Source organism: Stigmatopora nigra, chromosome 1, assembly GCF_051989575.1.
Source record: "Stigmatopora nigra isolate UIUO_SnigA chromosome 1, RoL_Snig_1.1, whole genome shotgun sequence".
Taxonomy (NCBI): domain Eukaryota; kingdom Metazoa; phylum Chordata; class Actinopteri; order Syngnathiformes; family Syngnathidae; genus Stigmatopora; species Stigmatopora nigra.
In genome coordinates, this window is record NC_135508.1 from 712,689 (window position 1) to 729,267 (window position 16,579).

The 16,579-nt window shown below is 37.4% G+C and overlaps 2 protein-coding genes and 1 pseudogene across 5 annotated transcripts in view; 2 read left to right on the forward strand and 1 right to left on the reverse strand.

Annotated features, from left to right (window-relative positions):
• Positions 1 to 1,472: 1,472 nt before the first annotated feature.
• Positions 1,473 to 10,731, reverse strand: LOC144199178 (6-phosphofructo-2-kinase/fructose-2,6-bisphosphatase-like). Of its 3 annotated transcripts, none has more exons than XM_077720640.1 (14): positions 10,431 to 10,728; positions 8,840 to 8,959; positions 8,681 to 8,777; positions 8,548 to 8,614; positions 8,391 to 8,465; positions 7,142 to 7,198; positions 6,028 to 6,149; positions 5,753 to 5,960; positions 2,991 to 3,137; positions 2,815 to 2,919; positions 2,081 to 2,210; positions 1,891 to 1,953; positions 1,738 to 1,802; positions 1,473 to 1,593 (listed from the first exon to the last, which is right to left on the reverse strand). In XM_077720640.1, the coding sequence occupies exons 1-14, from the start codon at positions 10,486 to 10,488 to the stop codon at positions 1,534 to 1,536; spliced, it is 1,374 nt and encodes a 457-aa protein (XP_077576766.1). In that variant the 5' UTR covers positions 10,489 to 10,728; the 3' UTR covers positions 1,473 to 1,533. The 3 variants fall into 3 exon arrangements, with proteins under 3 accessions (XP_077576766.1, XP_077576784.1, XP_077576775.1); XM_077720658.1 differs by having other exon boundaries at positions 10,448 to 10,558; XM_077720649.1 differs by lacking the exon at positions 1,891 to 1,953 and having other exon boundaries at positions 10,431 to 10,731.
• LOC144199171 (UDP-glucuronosyltransferase 2A2 pseudogene) lies at positions 3,831 to 16,422 on the forward strand (annotated as a pseudogene). The gene is made up of 4 exons (XR_013326861.1): positions 3,831 to 4,037; positions 5,770 to 5,917; positions 12,079 to 12,238; positions 14,050 to 16,422. The product of XR_013326861.1 is annotated as a UDP-glucuronosyltransferase 2A2 pseudogene (transcript).
• The window catches only part of tmbim6 (transmembrane BAX inhibitor motif containing 6), a 29,013-nt gene continuing 20,624 nt past the window's right edge, over positions 8,191 to 16,579 (forward strand). Inside the window, exon 1 of the mRNA XM_077720722.1 lies at positions 8,191 to 8,194. The gene's annotated coding sequence lies outside the window, so the exon portion shown is untranslated. The remainder of the gene's footprint in view (positions 8,195 to 16,579) is intronic.

A 16,579-nucleotide genomic window follows, 5' to 3' on the forward strand; every position in this document is an offset into this window, starting at 1 on the left:
CGATCTCTTTATTTGTTATTGAATATGATTTCTGCAATTATTTAATTTAAACTGCTTTGGTGACACTCAATTAATGCTAGTTTCTGCCTTTAAGCTAACTGGCAACAAACGGTACATTTTCCCCCATAAAAAGGATTTTAAAAAGGATTTAAAACCTGCTACGACTTTGCTTTTTTCACTCTTTAACAGATTTTTCTACTCCAGAGCGACTTATCGTCCTGAAAATAAGATACATGATTAATTTTCCCAGTCTACTAGAATTTAAACAAAAAAAAACCCAGTTATTTTGTGAGTTTTTTTTAACTCGAAAAAACTCATCCGACATGGCAACCGCACCATGTCAGTATTTTATGAATGTTACAAGGCTTGCATTCTGTTTAGTGCTTTGTTTGTCGTTTTTTTATATTTCAGGTTCCTCTGTAATTCAAAATGAAAAAAAAAAAAACAAACGGTACACTGAGCGGGGGGAATCTCCGATTTCAGTCTAAATATGTATATTTTTGTTTTGAGTATTTTGATTATTTTTGTTGTTGGATGTGAACGCAAATGTGCCTTGTGTGAGCTGTACTGTCTTAAAAGCCGTACAAACTAAAACTCAACCAATAAATCCAGGTTTTCTTTTTACCTTTTTCAATTTTATTTTCATCGACAATGTCCCTTTAAGATATTTTTTATAGTGGACAAACTGTCATATTTGGTGCCTGTCAGTTTCCACTGAGAGGAATAGAAACGGGAATTGAACTTTGACATGCTAACCACTCCACTACTGGGCCATTTTATATTTTTTAAATATGTATACCGTATTTTACTGCATATTAGCCACCTTAACGTATAAGCCGTACCCTTAAATTTGCCTTAAATTGGTTAAATTTATAAATTTCTCTTGTATAAGCCCTCCATTATTCACAATTCAACCCTCCATCTTAACTCAGTGCCGAGTTAGCCCCGCCCCCATGTTTTAATCGCCATTTTCTTGAGAAAATAATAAAAATATTTAAATTATCATACGTTTTTGCATGTTAATCACCTCCGCTAATAAGCCACACCCTTAAAATGGCCGTAAAATGGTTGAATTTGACAATTTCCCTCGTATAAGCCGCCCCTTGATTCCTAATTCACACCTCCATATTTACGGTTTTAATAGGGAAGATAAATGTCTTACTTTGAAGGGAAAATCTTCAGAAAAATCAAGAAAATTAACAAGGGAAGTCTTGTGAGCAGTACTACCAGCCTGGAAACCCCTGAGCGAGCAATTTCAGGTGAGTTTTTTTCCACATTTTATGCAAAAAATGCTTAATTTTATTTTCTCAAATTCATCCATAGACGTTAAAATATATATTTTTAGCATTTTATCTGTTTTTATTTTCACAATTTTCCTAGCCAGGAATCAGTCATCACTTTTTTTGAGTGACAAGTACGGCTTATATGCGCGAAAAAAACAGTATAAACGAGGTATTTATTTTTCATAGACAATTCATTTATTTATATTTTTTAATTTTCTTTAATACTGTGACGTGGTGGCGGCGTGGACGTCTAAATGTGATCGGGGGCGGTCTGGAGGGCTTCTTCTGGATTCCGGTTGATGTCCACGTTCTGAAACGTCAATTATTTTGTGCTTAAGTCAATCAAATTGGGCTAAAATGACATTTTGAATGCGCTATTTTCTTCATCCATAACGTTTTTCAACGTTTTTCACCCAAAGTGGGTCATGTAGGACTGGTTTTTGTCTCCACTTACCCCGGGCTTCTCTCTGTGGGTGTTGACTGCCTCCACGTTGAGGTAAAACGACTCCACTTCGCACCCTAGCGGCGAAAAAATACATAAAATATAATGATAATTACATTAGGGTTCGTGCTTTAAAGAGTTCCAAGATGGCCGCCTGCTGCCTACCGTAGGCTATTGGTGTTAGTTTGAGCACCGTGTGGAGAGGACAGAGAAGATAGGGGAGCTTGTCTAGGGGTAAAAATGGAAAGAGAGCGGGTTATTGAGGAAAGATGGAGGACGGAGGGCGAGTTTCGATTAACAGAAAGTTTGATTGACGGCCAGTTTGATGGACGGCGAGGTTTAACGGACGTTTTACCTGCCGCTTTATCCAGAAAGTAGGCCAAAAGACAGCGCATGACAGCCTGGTGGCAGATGACTAGAATGTTCTCTTGCCTCTCCAGTTCCATGATAACCGGTTCTAGGCGGTGGACCAGGTCTTCGTAGGACTGGTGGGGGAAATTCTTATTGAAATCTTCCTTTAAAAAAGCATTTTTTTGATGATTTTAGGGTGTAAAAGACGGAAAATTATCCCAAATCATTGAATTTTGGCCTTGACAGTTCAGTTTTGTTATTGCACTTCTCATCTTTAACACTAGAGGTTGCTAAGAGTGCTTCATCGTTAGCTAAGGCTCCAAACTTTGACCTGTAGGAACTTAAGGGGGTCCTCATTTTACTGATTTTTTACGTCCAATAGGATTAGGTGAATTTGATCGGGTGGAGAATTTACACCCGATTTTTTTATACCGCTAAATATAATGTTAGTAGCAAATTGTAAATAACTTTGTTTGGATTTCAGGCAAGAATATTTTGTTTAGGAATATTAGACGGAGCTGTTAGGATTATTAGCTCCTTGTTAGCTTCTCATGCTAACTCGGGCTCATGTGGGCCGGACTATTTTTAATTAATTAATTATTTTTTTGTGTAATATTATTTATTCAACTCTGATCCCCCCATTGTTAATAAAATGCAATTTTGCATCCCTTTTTCCCTAACGTTCATTTTTAGGGTTCTTACAGGTTACTACGGCACCCCCCGCGGACCCCATCTTACTTCCCCCTTGGGGTAACGGTAACGAAACTTGTCCTGGTCCCTGAGCGCAAACTCTTCGGGGAACTGCTCTTGGATCTCCTCGTAGGTCAATTCTTCACACACACCCTGCGAAAGAACAACAATGCGGGTAAGTTGTCCGAATACCCGCAGAAAAGCGGGTGGAATCGGTTCCTCACCGCGTCGATTTCATTGAGGGCTTTCCACTGCTCATACGGCACCCCCAAAATGTTCGCCGTCTGGGTGGTTCTCTTCATGTGGCTGGTCCAAACCTTCAAGTCGTGGATTTTCTGACTGTGGATGAAGGTCTTCAACGCGGCAGCATACTGTGAACGAGATGTCGATTAGGCCACGCCCATAGCCGCCATTTTAGAGGGGGAAAAAGATGCCATTTTAAGTATTTTGACCACTCCGTCATGAAAAAAATAAAATAATCTGGGCCATGGTCCGGGTTTTATCACTTGACATTAATTTTGTTCTTTATTTTTTTAGATATGGCATCTATTATTGGGAAATGGCTAATATATGATTAATGGGAAATTGGTACAACAGCATTGCTAAAAGTATTTTTTTACGCTCCTAATTAGAATTAACAGTGAGCTGAATGTTATTATGTTATTTTGACATATTTGACCGAGTGATGAATGACATGTGCGCTCAGTTTTTGGTTGTTTTGGAGTTAAAATGTAGTAAAATATGCTGTTGTTAGCCAGTTAGCATGCGGGATAGCGATCGTTAATAACAATAGCATGGGAAGTAAACTATGAGACGTTTACTGACACTCGGCTGGCATCGTCAAATATGCGCAAGTTAAAAAATATACATGTTTTGACTTCAAATAATATATTATTATTATTACTATTACTTTTTCAAAAGTCATTTTACCCATAAGCTTGCTTAAAGAGTCAACTATTGGAAAAAAATATATAAATTAATTTAAAATAAAATTCGCAGTGATTCGCTGACGGTTTTTTTCTCAGGCACTTGAACGCCACACTAGCGACATCCGATTAAAAAATAATTTAAATCTTTTTTGGATTTAAATTTCACTCATAAGTATATTGTCTACTATAGCAAAAGTATTCTTGTAAAAACAAGGAGGAGAAAAATATTATCCGGGTTCCCAACCCCCTTTTTCGAAGTATTTACTTTTTTTGGCAACCGTGAATCAGAATGTGACATCCCTCATCCACCATTCCTGAACCCAGCTGCTCCCCATTAAGACCGTAAGTCTATCTTTCACTTAATAACTTTATTTACGCGTGCATAACATGTTTCTTTACGCTTTACTAACATACCTAAGATGTATATTCGGCACAATAATGTCGTTGAAAGATATTTATGAAGAGAACTGCCGATAAATTAGCAATATATAGCATTAAGCTAGCGGACTTTTGCTAGCCGAGTTCGGTTCATTCGATAAACTTAATGTATTTATTGACGAGGGAGTGATAAAAACATGCCTAGACCTTAACATAGTTAACTTGTGTACTCTAAAGTTATCTTTTGGTTAATTTGAGATAGTTAGGGAGCCAGCTATTTAGATGAAATCATTATAGAATGTCACTTAATTACTGTTGATTGCATCTCATTATGACAATGGTTAGCATAATAAACTACAAAGAGGAACATCCTTTATCTTAAATTGTCTTTATCTAACATTCTCTCACGTGTACTGTGTGTTCTTAACTAATGAAATCACTGCAAGAGATGTATAAAACAACACATGGTTAAAAACTATGCGGTTATACAATGGTAATGCATTACAGATGTTTTGAAATAGCTATTGTTGTTTAGCTTTTTTTGCGTTCCATGAAAAAATGCTTGTTTTATAACGATTTCAATATGTTCCCATCCTGCTGCATATCCAGGGGCGGATTTAATGCGAACGGGGCCTGGGGGCAATAAGTGTCAAGGGGCCCCCTTGGTTTCAGTTTTGGTTTTTATCTCCATTTTTTTGGTAAAGTATTCATGAATTTGTTAAAATTAAGTCTTAAAAGATGGTATAGATGAGTATAGATGTATATCAAATTTCCTGATTTCCACCCAGCTTTTAAATCAATCATTGTAAATTTGTAATCAATTTTTCAGTGTTTTTAGTTCAAAAATCATTTTGTAAAATCCAAAAATATATTTAAAAAATCTAAAATAAACATTGCGTTAGAGATATTAAAAACTGAATATTCAGGGATTTTAATTCAGTTCTTTTAATCCATAATTGTATGTTTTTATCCATTTTTTTCTGTGTTTTTAGTTCAAAAATAATTTTGTAAAATCTAAAAATATATCTAAAAAAACTCAAATATACATTGTTTTTAGATCTACAAAAAACGAATATTCAGGGTTTTTAATCCAGTTCTCTTAATCCATAATTGTCATTTTTTAATCATTATTTTCAGTTTTTAGTTCAAAAATCATTTTGTAAAATCTATAAAAAATATAAAAAAAATCTAAAATAAACATTGTTTTAGATCTGTAAAAAACGGAATATTCAGGGATTTTAATCCAGTTCCTTTAATCCATAATTTTCATTTTTTAATCATTTTTTTCAGTTTTTAGTTGAAAAATATTTTTTTAAATCTATAAATATATTTAAAAAATTCTCAAATAAACATTGTTTTAGATCTATTAAAAAACGGAATATTCAGGGAATTTAATCCAGTTCCTTTAATCCATAATTGTCATTTTTTAATCATTTTTTTCAGTTTTTAGTTCAAAAATAATTTTGTAAAATCTATAAAAAATATATAAAAAAGCTAAAATAAACATTTTTTTAGATCTATAAAAAACAGAATATTCAGGGCTTTAAATCCATTTATAAAAAAAAAAATCGAAATATTCTATCTAAAATGGTCCACCTGAAATCAAGTTGACGTTAACCAACGTACCAACCCGAGTCTGACAGCCTTGCTTTACGACGTATTTGAGGGGATCCACTTACTTGGCGTCCCCTTTCAGATAACTTGGAATCCCCACCGATGCGCCCGAGAAGATTGAGTTGGCTCTCGCCGTGTCGGCTGAGGTAGATTGACCTCGGGGCGACGTGGATGTTCATCAAGTAGTAGACGATCCGACTCTGGATGTGATCCCGGACCAGATTGACCAGGTACCTTTTCCCCACTTCGTAAATTTTGATGTAGGAAAGCTTCCTGTTTCCGCCCAAAAAAACCCACAAACGTCAATACAAACAAATGTCGGCCATTTTGGACCCCATACCTGTCTTTTTCGTCGTCAATGGGCGTGTAGCTGGATTTGTAACACTCGATTCGTTGGGCAAAATCCAACATGGCGTCCTCCATGCTTCGGTTTACGTAATCCGGACTTCCGAATTTTACTTGCTGTCGAGGGAGTGCAGACAAATGATGTAAAGTACCTTTAAAAAATATGAAGTAAAGCACTTGGGCCGGACCATTTTAGATTTTTTGGGGTGATAAATGGATTAAAAGAACTGGATTAAAAGCCCTGAACATTCCGTTTTTAATAGATCTAAAACAATGTTTATTTAAGAATTTTTTAATTATATTTTTAGATTTATAAAACATATTTTTCGAACTAAAAACTGAAAAAAATGATTAAAAATTGCAATTCTGGAATTGTTATAGATCTAAAACAATATTTATTTGAGAATTTTTAGATTTAAAAAAAAATATTTTTGAACTAAAAACAGAAAAAATGATTAAAAATTACAATTATGGATTAAAATAACTGGATTAAAAACCCTGAATACTCCGTTTTTTAATAGATCTAAAACAATATTTATTTGAGAATTTTTAGATTTAAAAAAAAATTAAACTAAAAACAGAAAAAATGATTAAAAAATTGCAATTATGGATTAGTATAACTGAATTAAAAACCCTGAATATTCCGTTTTTAATAGATCTAAAACAATGGTTATTTGAGAATTTTTTAAAGATATGTTTAGATTTTTACAAAATGATTTTTGAACTAAAAACAGAAAAAAATGATTAAAAAATTACAATTATGGATTAAAAAAACTGGATTAAAAGCCCTGACTATCCCATTTTTTATAGATCTAAGACAATGTTTATCTTAGCTTTATTTTTAGATTTTACACAATTATTTTTGAACTAAAAACGCCCAAACCCTTCTAAGGGGTTTTAAAGAGTTGTGGATTGAGTTGGATTGATTTGTGAAGGTTTTCTGCCCACTGGTGGCAATAGTGAGTATGACAGGTTGTCCAAGGTTTTTGTTTGGAGTCATTTTTGTTGGTAAGTTAGTTTTTGAATATATTATATTTTATGTAGAATAACAAAAAATGCTCAAATTTTATTTCTCAATAGAAGCATTACAAGTTTTTTTTTTTTCTTACCTTGACATTTTCTGTAATTATTTCTGGGTCGTCACAGATTGACTCCACAAAGAAAACCTGCATACAATTAAAAAATTATACATATATATTATAAAATATATATTATATTCATACTTTTAGACGAGCTGCTGACTTTAACTCAAGTATGCCTAATATAATGTTAATATATATATATCTCTGGTATACAGTGGTACCTCGACACAAGAGCAATTTGAGATACGAGTAAAATTTGGAGCAAATATTTATCTTGAGATTTTTTTTTGCCGTGCATAAAAGTCTAATTTTAGTACTATTAAAAACACATTTTAGTACTATTAAACACATTTTAGTACTATTAAACCACTAAATATTTATTATTTGTTAATAAATGGCCAATTAGAACAAATAAAACATTTTTTTCCAATCTAATATCCTGTTTTGGGTGGTTTTTCAGAGGGTTGGAAGCAATTAATACGTTTTTAGTTCATTTCTATGGGAAAAGTTCATTTGAGTTACGAGTAAATTGACATACGAGCTCAAACTGGAACAAATTAAGCTCATATCTCAAGGCTCCACATTTTTTTTCCTATCTAATATCCTGTTTTGGGTGGTTTTTCAGAGGGTTGGAAGCAATTAATTAGTTTTTAGTTCATTTCTATGGGAAACTTTAATTTGACTTATGAGTAAATCGACATACGAGCTCATTCCGGAACAAATTAAGCTCATATCTCAAGGCACCACATTTTTTTTCCCCTATCTGATATCCTGTTTTGGGTGGTTTTTCAGAGGGTTGGAAGCAATTAATTAGTTTTTAGTTCATTTCTATGGGAAACTTTAATTTGACTTATGAGTAAATAGACATACGAGCTCATTCCGGAACAAATTAAGCTCATATCTCAAGGCACCACATTTTTTTTTTCCATCTAATATCCTGTTTTGGGTGGTTTTTCAGAGGGTTGGAACCAATTAATTAGTTTTTAGTTCATTTCTCTGGGAAATATTCATTGAGTTGCAAGTAATTCGACATATGAGCTCAGCCCTGGAACAAATTAAGCTCAAATCTCAAGGCACCACATTTTTTTCTATCTAATATCCTGTTTTGGGTGGTTTTTCAGAGGGTTCTAACCAATTAATTCGTTTTTAGTTCATTTCTCTGGGAAATATTCATTGAGTTGCAAGTAATTCGACATATGAGCTCAGCCCTGGAACAAATTAAGCTCATATCTCAAGGTACCACTGTTTTTCCATAAATAATTTTAAATTCATTTACCTTGTAGCCTCTTTCCTTAGCAAAACTGGAGATAATTAGCCTTCGTTCCCTGGTGGTGTTTGTGGCATCAAAAACCTGAAAAATTAGAAATATATTTGTAAAAAAATATTAATAATAATTCATGTTTCTGGGGCGTCGCCCCTGCAATACCACTCACCGCCACTTGGCCTTCCTTGCTGGCAAAGTAGGCGGCGACGTCGCGGAGGGCGGCCGTGGCGCAGGCTCTAGCGATAGCGACGCGCAACGGTGACCCGCTGGTTTTTGGTGGCGGTTAGCTAGCGCTTTCTTACTTGCGGATCCTCATGGCCTCCTCGTTGTCCGGTTTAAAAAACTCAAAGTTCTGGTAGGTCTTGACGGCCCGTCGCCGGTACTGACCCACGTTGAATGCTAGCGGAAACGGGGGAGGGTAAAACGCGGGGAATCGTGCGGAAACCCAACATTAAACCCACTTTTGGTGGGGACTCCGATCCAGTTGAGGTAGCGGGTTAGCTTCTTGGAGATGTAGGTCTTCCCTCTGGCTGGCAAGCCCACCATGACGATGAGGGTGGGGGAGTTGCAGAGTTGCGGCACTGGGGTTGGACCACAAAGATGACTTTTAAGAGGTTTACTAACTTAATCTTTTAGCACAAAACCATTAAATGTGGCTCAAATTTAGTGGTACCTCTACTTACAAAGGCTTGTACAGTATAATTTCTACTTACAAATATGCTTACTGTAGTACCTCTACTTACAAATACGCATACATTAGACCCCTACTTACAAATATGCGTTGGCAGTAGCATCTCTACTAACAAACTTACAAAAATTCTTGTACGGTTCACCTCTACTTACAAATATGCATTCACAGTGGCACCTCTACTTACAAATATGCGTCCATTAGTACCTCTACTTACAAATATATGTTGACAGTAGCACCTCTACTTAAAAATTCATGTTGACAGTAGCACCTCTACTTACAAATATGCATTGACAGTGGCACCTCTACTTACAAATGATTGTACAGTAGAAACCTCAACTCACAGACATGCGTCCACTAGCCCCTCTACTTACAAATATGCGTCCACTAACCTCTCTTACAAATATGTTTGCACAGTAGTACCTCTACTTACAAATGCTTGTACAGTAGTACCTCTACTTACAAATATGCGTCCATTATTACCTCTACTTACAAATCTACATCCAGTAGCACCTCTACTTACTAAATATGCGTAAAGTAGTACCCCTACTTACAAATGCTTGTAGAGTAGCACCTCTACTTACAAATATGCATGCAGTGATACCTCTACTTACAAATGTGTCCACTAGCCCCTCTGTGCGTTGACAGTAGCACCTCTACTTACAAATACTTGTACAAGAGTACTTTTACTTACAAATGCTTGTACAATAGTACCTCTACTTACAAATGCTTGTACAACAGCACCTCTACTTACAAATGTTTGTACAATAGTACCTCTACTTACAAATGCTTGTACAATAGTACCTCTACTTACAAATATGTGTTGACAGTAGTACCTCTACTTACAAATGCTTGTACAACAGCACCTCTACTTACAAATGTTTGTACAATAGTACCTCTACTTACAAATGCTTGTACAATAGTACCTCTACTTACAAATATGTGTTGACAGTAGTACCTCTACTTACAAATGCTTGTACAGTAGTACCTTTACTTACAAATCTACATCCAGTAGCACCTCTACTTTCTAAATATGCGTAAAGTAGTACCTCTACTTACAAATGCGTGTACAATAGTACCTCTACTTACAAATACTTGTACAATAGTACCTCTACTTACAAATGCCTGTACAATCGCACCTCTACTTACAAAAATTTGTCCGCTAGCACGTCTACTTACAAATATGCTTGTACAGTAGCACCTCTATTGAAATAAGCTATGAATCATTAAAAAAATAAGTACAATTTGAGCCGATTCTGTTGAACAAATGCAAGTGTTGGGATCACAAATCAGACAACAACCAACAGGAACAAGCTTTCCTTCAAAATAAAAGCCACAATCCAAATCTCCCGTCCACAAGTCACCTGTACTGCTGTCGCACCTTCTCCGTCTCATCGGCTGGAGAAGCTCCATGGCGGCCATTCCTTGGGCTCGGAGGAACGAGGCTCCCAAATGTTTTTATTTAAAGACCCGCCAGTTGTTTGTTTTTTTTCCTCTGGGCGGCCACGCCCGCCGCGGGACGCCCTTCTTTTTTTTTATTGACGCGCGGACATCCGATAGCAGCGACTTGGCGATGTCCTTTAATGTGGGCCAGGGCCGGAGTTCATAACACATGATCTGGAGCCAGTGGGCGTGGCCTAAGTCGTACAAAGGTCACAGAGAAAGTGATAGCCTTTCTTGGAAAGTTGCAAACATCTTGCTTGCTCTTATATTTTTTTATTCATTTGAGCTGTCGCGATTGGAAATATAAATTTAATAGCTGTTAGAGTCAAAGTCCGGCTTTTTTACGGAAGTCATTTTATAAAAAACAATAAATCAAAATGGTGATACATTGCGATACTTGATTCACAATCTGCTAGAATCGATATAACGTGTAAAAGTGTTTCAAGTTAAAGGGATAGTGACCAGAATATTAGCTGAAAATGAGCAAACATACCACAAAATCAACAAAAAGTGACCAGAAATGACCCAAAAAAACAAATGAGCGGAAAATTACACAAAATACCCTCAAATTAGCATAAAATGACCCAAAATACCCCCAAATTAGCATACAATGACCCAGAACACCCACAAAATTAGCATAAATTGACTCATATTATCCCAAACTAAACAGAAAATTACCCAAAAACCCTCAACTGAGCAAAAAAAATGACCCCAAACACCCACAAAATTAGCAGAAAATGACTCAATACCCCCAAAATCAGCAGAAAACAACTCAAATACCCATGAAATCTGCATTAAATGACTCAAAATACCCACAAATGTAGCATAAAAGGAGCCAAAATACCCACAATTGGCATAAAATTACCATAAATACCCCAAAATTTATCTCAAAATGTCCCAAAATACCCCCCAAATTAGCGTAAAATGACCCAAAATACCCACACAATCAAAATAAAATGAGCCCAAAAATTGGCATAAAATTACCCAAAATACCCCCAAAATTATCATAAAATGACTTAAAATACCCACACAATTAGCACTAAATGACCCCAAAATTGGCATAAAATTACCTGAAATACCCCTAAAATTGCTGTAAAATTTTCCTAAATAGTCACAAAATTAGCCAAAAGACCCACAAAATCAGCATGAAATTATTCAAAATCAACAGAAAATTCCCAAATTCCCCCAAAATCAAGAGAAAATTACCCCAAATTCCCCAAAATCAACAGAAAATTACCCAAAATTCCCCCAAAATCAAGAGAAAATTAACCAAAATTCCCCCAAAATCAACAGAAAATTACCCCAAATTTCCCCCTAAAATCAACAAAAAATGACCCAAAATCAACAGAAACTCTCCTACTTTGGAATTGGACATCTATTCCAAACAAAACCTTAGGAATGATTTCCTGACTTACCTGTTAAATAAATATGGTTTCATTTTTTTGCACAAAAAACAGCACTTGCACTCTTGTTATCCATTGACGGTTTTCTGTTAAATTTCTGTTTGTTGAAGTCAAAGGTTGACCCCCGTAGAAGAAAAAAATGGAAATGTTGTTTTTGTCTTTTCAGTTTCTCGACTTAAGGAGCCAATTTCACTAAAACGTCAAGCGTTTTTTTGCACAAACAAGGAGCAGTTGTACATTAACTCGATTGTGGACGTCAACTCGAAAACGATAACGGCACACACTCCTAATCTTTGCTCTTTCTTGCTGACAAGACAACAACTCAGGTGAGAATTCACTTTAATTTTTTGCCATCATTTATACGTACTTTATAAACACTACATTATGAATTTGTACTAAAAAATAATTCATATAAGTGGATCAGTGTTGTTAAAAACTGATGTCGTAACGCCAGGACAAACTATGACCCATTTTTCTCGCATATAAGCCGTATTTGTAACAATAAAAAATGATTACTCAATCAAGGGTATGGCTTATATGTACACAAGACTTGCTATACTCTTTGTCACCAGTAGATGTTGGTAAAGTAACGTTGACTATTTGTTGGTTATTTTCAGTTTTGCGGTAAGAAAAGAACCATTACTGGATGAATTAATTTCTTATGATATTGAGCCTAATAATTTGCTTTTGATTTATACAGTAGCTCAAAAATATGATTTTTTTTGAAGATTTTCCCTACAAAGTAAGACATTTGTACTCCCTATTAAAACTATGAATATGGATTGGGAATCAAGGGGGAGGCTTATACGCGAGAAATTTTAAAGTTCAACAATTTTTAGGCAATTTTGAGGGTGTGGCTTATATGCGAGAAATTGAAAAATTCAACTATTTTATGCATTTTTAAGGGTGCCTTAAAAATGCATAAAATAGTTGAATTTTTCAATTCAAAATTGTTGAATTTATACACAAGAAATTCTAAAATTCAACCATTTTAAGGCAATTTTAAGGGTGTGGCTTATACGCAAGAAATTGTAAAAAATCAACCATTTTAAGGGTGTGGCTTATATGCGAGAAATTGTTAAATTCAACCATTTGAACACAATTTTAAGGAGGGCTTATACGTGAGAAATTGTAAAATTCAACCATTTCAAGGCATTCTAAGGGTGGGGCTTATACGCGAGAAATTGTAAAATTCAACCATTTTAACACAATTTTAAGGGTAGGGCTTATACGCCAGAAATTGTGAAATTCAACTACCGTATTTTCACGACTATAAGGCGCACTTAAAAGTCTTACATTTTCTCCAAAATAGACAGTGCGCCTTATAATCCAGTGCGCCTTATATATGGAAAAAAATGTCATTCATTGAGGGTGCGCCTTTAAATGCGGTACGCCTTATAGTCGTGAAAATACGGTATTTTAATTAAAATTTAAGGATGGGGCTTACACACAAGAAATTGGAGAATTTTACCATTTCAAGATTTCGGCTTATATGAGAGAAATTGTAAAATTCAACCATTTTAAAGCAATTTTAAGGGTGCGGCTCTCAAAAGTGGGCGGCTTATATGCGAGTAAATACCACCCCCTACATCCTTAACACAGTCCCTCGATCTCAGTACAAACAGATCCGCAAAATCATGTGACTCGGACTCGAACCCACCTTCAAAAATAAGCTTCTAATCCAGTGGTGTCAAACATACGGCCCGCGGGCCGGATCCGGCCCGTCTGGTGGTTTGGTCCGGCCCGGGGAAGAAAGCTGCCTTGTATAAAAAAAAACAACTGAATTTTCTTTAAAATTTGTAGTTCTTGTATTATCCGCTAGGGGCGCAGTGTTTTAGTAGGTGCAGACAACATGAATTGACATTTAATTTATGTTCTTATGTTATTGTCTTGTTCATAATATATTGTTCATAATGTAAAAGGAAGATTATTTTGATAAACATTTTGATAATTTACTCATTCTTTGCACTAATTATTAGTATTAGTAACTAATACAAAGGAAAAAAAGTGGGCTTATTGTTAGTTTTATGTCATTTTGAGTCTCAAATTAAGCTGTATTCAGCCCGCAGACCAAAGTTTGACACCCCTGCTCTAATCTACTAATAAAAACCCCTTACTACATGTCTACCCACTTTAGCAATGTCCCCTTACCTGAGCATGGCGTTCCTCCTGGCCCTGTCCACCACAGTCCAGTCCGGCAAAATCCTGGTCTACCCCATCGACGGCAGCCATTGGCTCAACATGAACATCCTCTTGGAGGCGCTCCACTCCAGCGGCCACCAAATCACCGTCCTCCGCTCCTCCACCAGCTGGTACGTGACGGAAAACTCCCCCTTCTACACCTCCATCACCCTCCCGACCCGAGGTTCGCACGCCATCGAGAGTCCGGACTACATGTCGTCCTTCCTGGCGAGATCCATGGACATCCGGCGGCGCCGCGGCTCGCCCTGGGCCTTCGTGGATTTCTACCGTAACATCTACGCCCTGATCGGCGAGAGCCAGATCGCCGTGGCCGACACCATCGCCGCCATCTTGGAAAACCGAACCCTGAGCCGGGAACTGCGAGAAGGACGCTACGACGTCTGCTTAACCGACCCGGGTTTCCCCGGCGGCGTTCTTTTAGCGCACTTCCTGGACCTTCCAACGGTTTTTAACGTACGCTGGCTCTTTAACGGCGAAGCCCACTTTGCCATCGCGCCGTCCCCCTTGTCCTACGTCCCTCAGCTTTTCTCCGGGTACTCCGACAAGATGGACTTCTGGCAAAGACTAGGGAACGTGGTCTACCACGGCGCCCTGGTTTACATGTTCTACGCCGTTTCCGACCCGCCTTACCGCGCCCTCTGCGAACGCTACTTCGCCGGAGACGTCGACGTCATGACCTTGACGCAAGGTGCCGACCTCTGGTTGGTCAGGGTGGACTTTACCTTCGAGTTCCCCCGCCCCACCATGCCCAACATGGTCTACATTGGTGGATTTCAAGGTAAACCGGCCCGCCCACTTCCGCCAGACCTAGAGGACTTTGTCCAGAGCTCCGGAGACCACGGTATAGTGGTCATGACCTTGGGTACCCTGTTAGGGGACTTGGGACCAGAGGTCTCTGGGGTACTAGCCTCGGTCTTCGCCAACCTCCCACAGAAAGTAATATGGCGACATACTGGGGACCGCCCCCTTACGTTGGGTAACAACACACTCCTGGTGGACTGGCTACCCCAGAATGACCTACTAGGACACCCCAAGACCAAAGTCTTCATCACCCATGGGGGTACTAATGGACTCTACCAGGCTATCTACCACGCCGTACCCGTCTTGGGTATCCCGCTTATTTTCGACCAGCACGACAACATGGTGAGGATGGAAGCTCGTGGTGTGGGCGTGGCCGTTGACGTCACGACGATTGACGCCGAGTCCTTTGCCGCCGCCCTGGTGGACGTTCTGGATCCAGAGAAGCCGTATAAGAGGAAGATGGTGGAGCTTTCCAGGCTTCATCGGGATAAGCCGGTGGAACCACTGCGTACTGCAGTTTTTTGGGTGGAGTACGTCATGAGGCATGGGGGTGCCGCGCATCTGCGTACGGAGTCTTACAAGTTGCCGTGGTATGCTTATCATTCGCTGGATGTGTTCGGTTTTCTGGCTTTTTTAGGGTTTTTGATGGTTGCAGTACCGAGTCTGGCCTGTAGAGGGCTCTACAGGCGAATGGGGAAGGGTGATAGTTGCACGTTTAAACCCAAGAAGGAGTAGAGTCGTCGTTTTGGGGATTTTTCTGTGTAGTATTTTGATATATAATGATTTATATTGAATTTAACGTGTTTATAGTCATTTTATAATGCGGTTTAAAGCTACACAATGTAGACAAATAACTACAATAAACTAAAAGATAAATAAATAATCAATACTAACAGTAAATAAGTAAAGTACATAATTAGTTGGCAATATAAAGAAGCAGGAATGTGCACAAATAACAACAACAAACTAAAAGATGAATAAATAATCAATACTAACAGTAAATATGTATAATACATAATTAGTTGGCAATATAAAGAAGTACAAATGTGCACAAATAAACATGAGTAATAAGTAAATAGTAAATAAATAAGTCATATATAGTCAATATATGAGTGAGTTAGCATGTTAGCCTCACAGTTCTGGGCTCGTGGGTTCGAGCCCAGGTCGGGCCTCCTGTTTAGATTTTGCATATTCGCCCTAGGCTTGTGTGGGTTTTCTCCAGGTACTCCAGTTTCCTCCCACATGGCCAAAACATAAATGCTAGGCTAGCTGGCTAAATAGTCTAAATTGCCCCTAGCTCCGAGTGATTCGTTGTTTGTCTTTTTGTGCCCTGTGATTGGCTGGCCACCCATTCAGTGTGTCCTCCTCCTGCTGACTGTAGTAGGCTCCAGCACCCCCGATATAGAAATTGAATGAATATAAGAAACAAAGCAATTTGTCATTTATTTCTATTCCTTGTATTGGTTTTTAATTGTAAATCCACCTTTCCATTTTTTAAAAATGCATTTTTTCATTAAAAAAATAATAGCAAAAATATAAACATTCATTATTTTTATTAGATTTTTTTTACTGGGAAAAAAACGAAATATTCTGTTTATAGCTAATCATTAAAAAAAATCTTTCTCAGGCCGTACAAAGCGATGTGACGGGGCCGAAACTGGCCC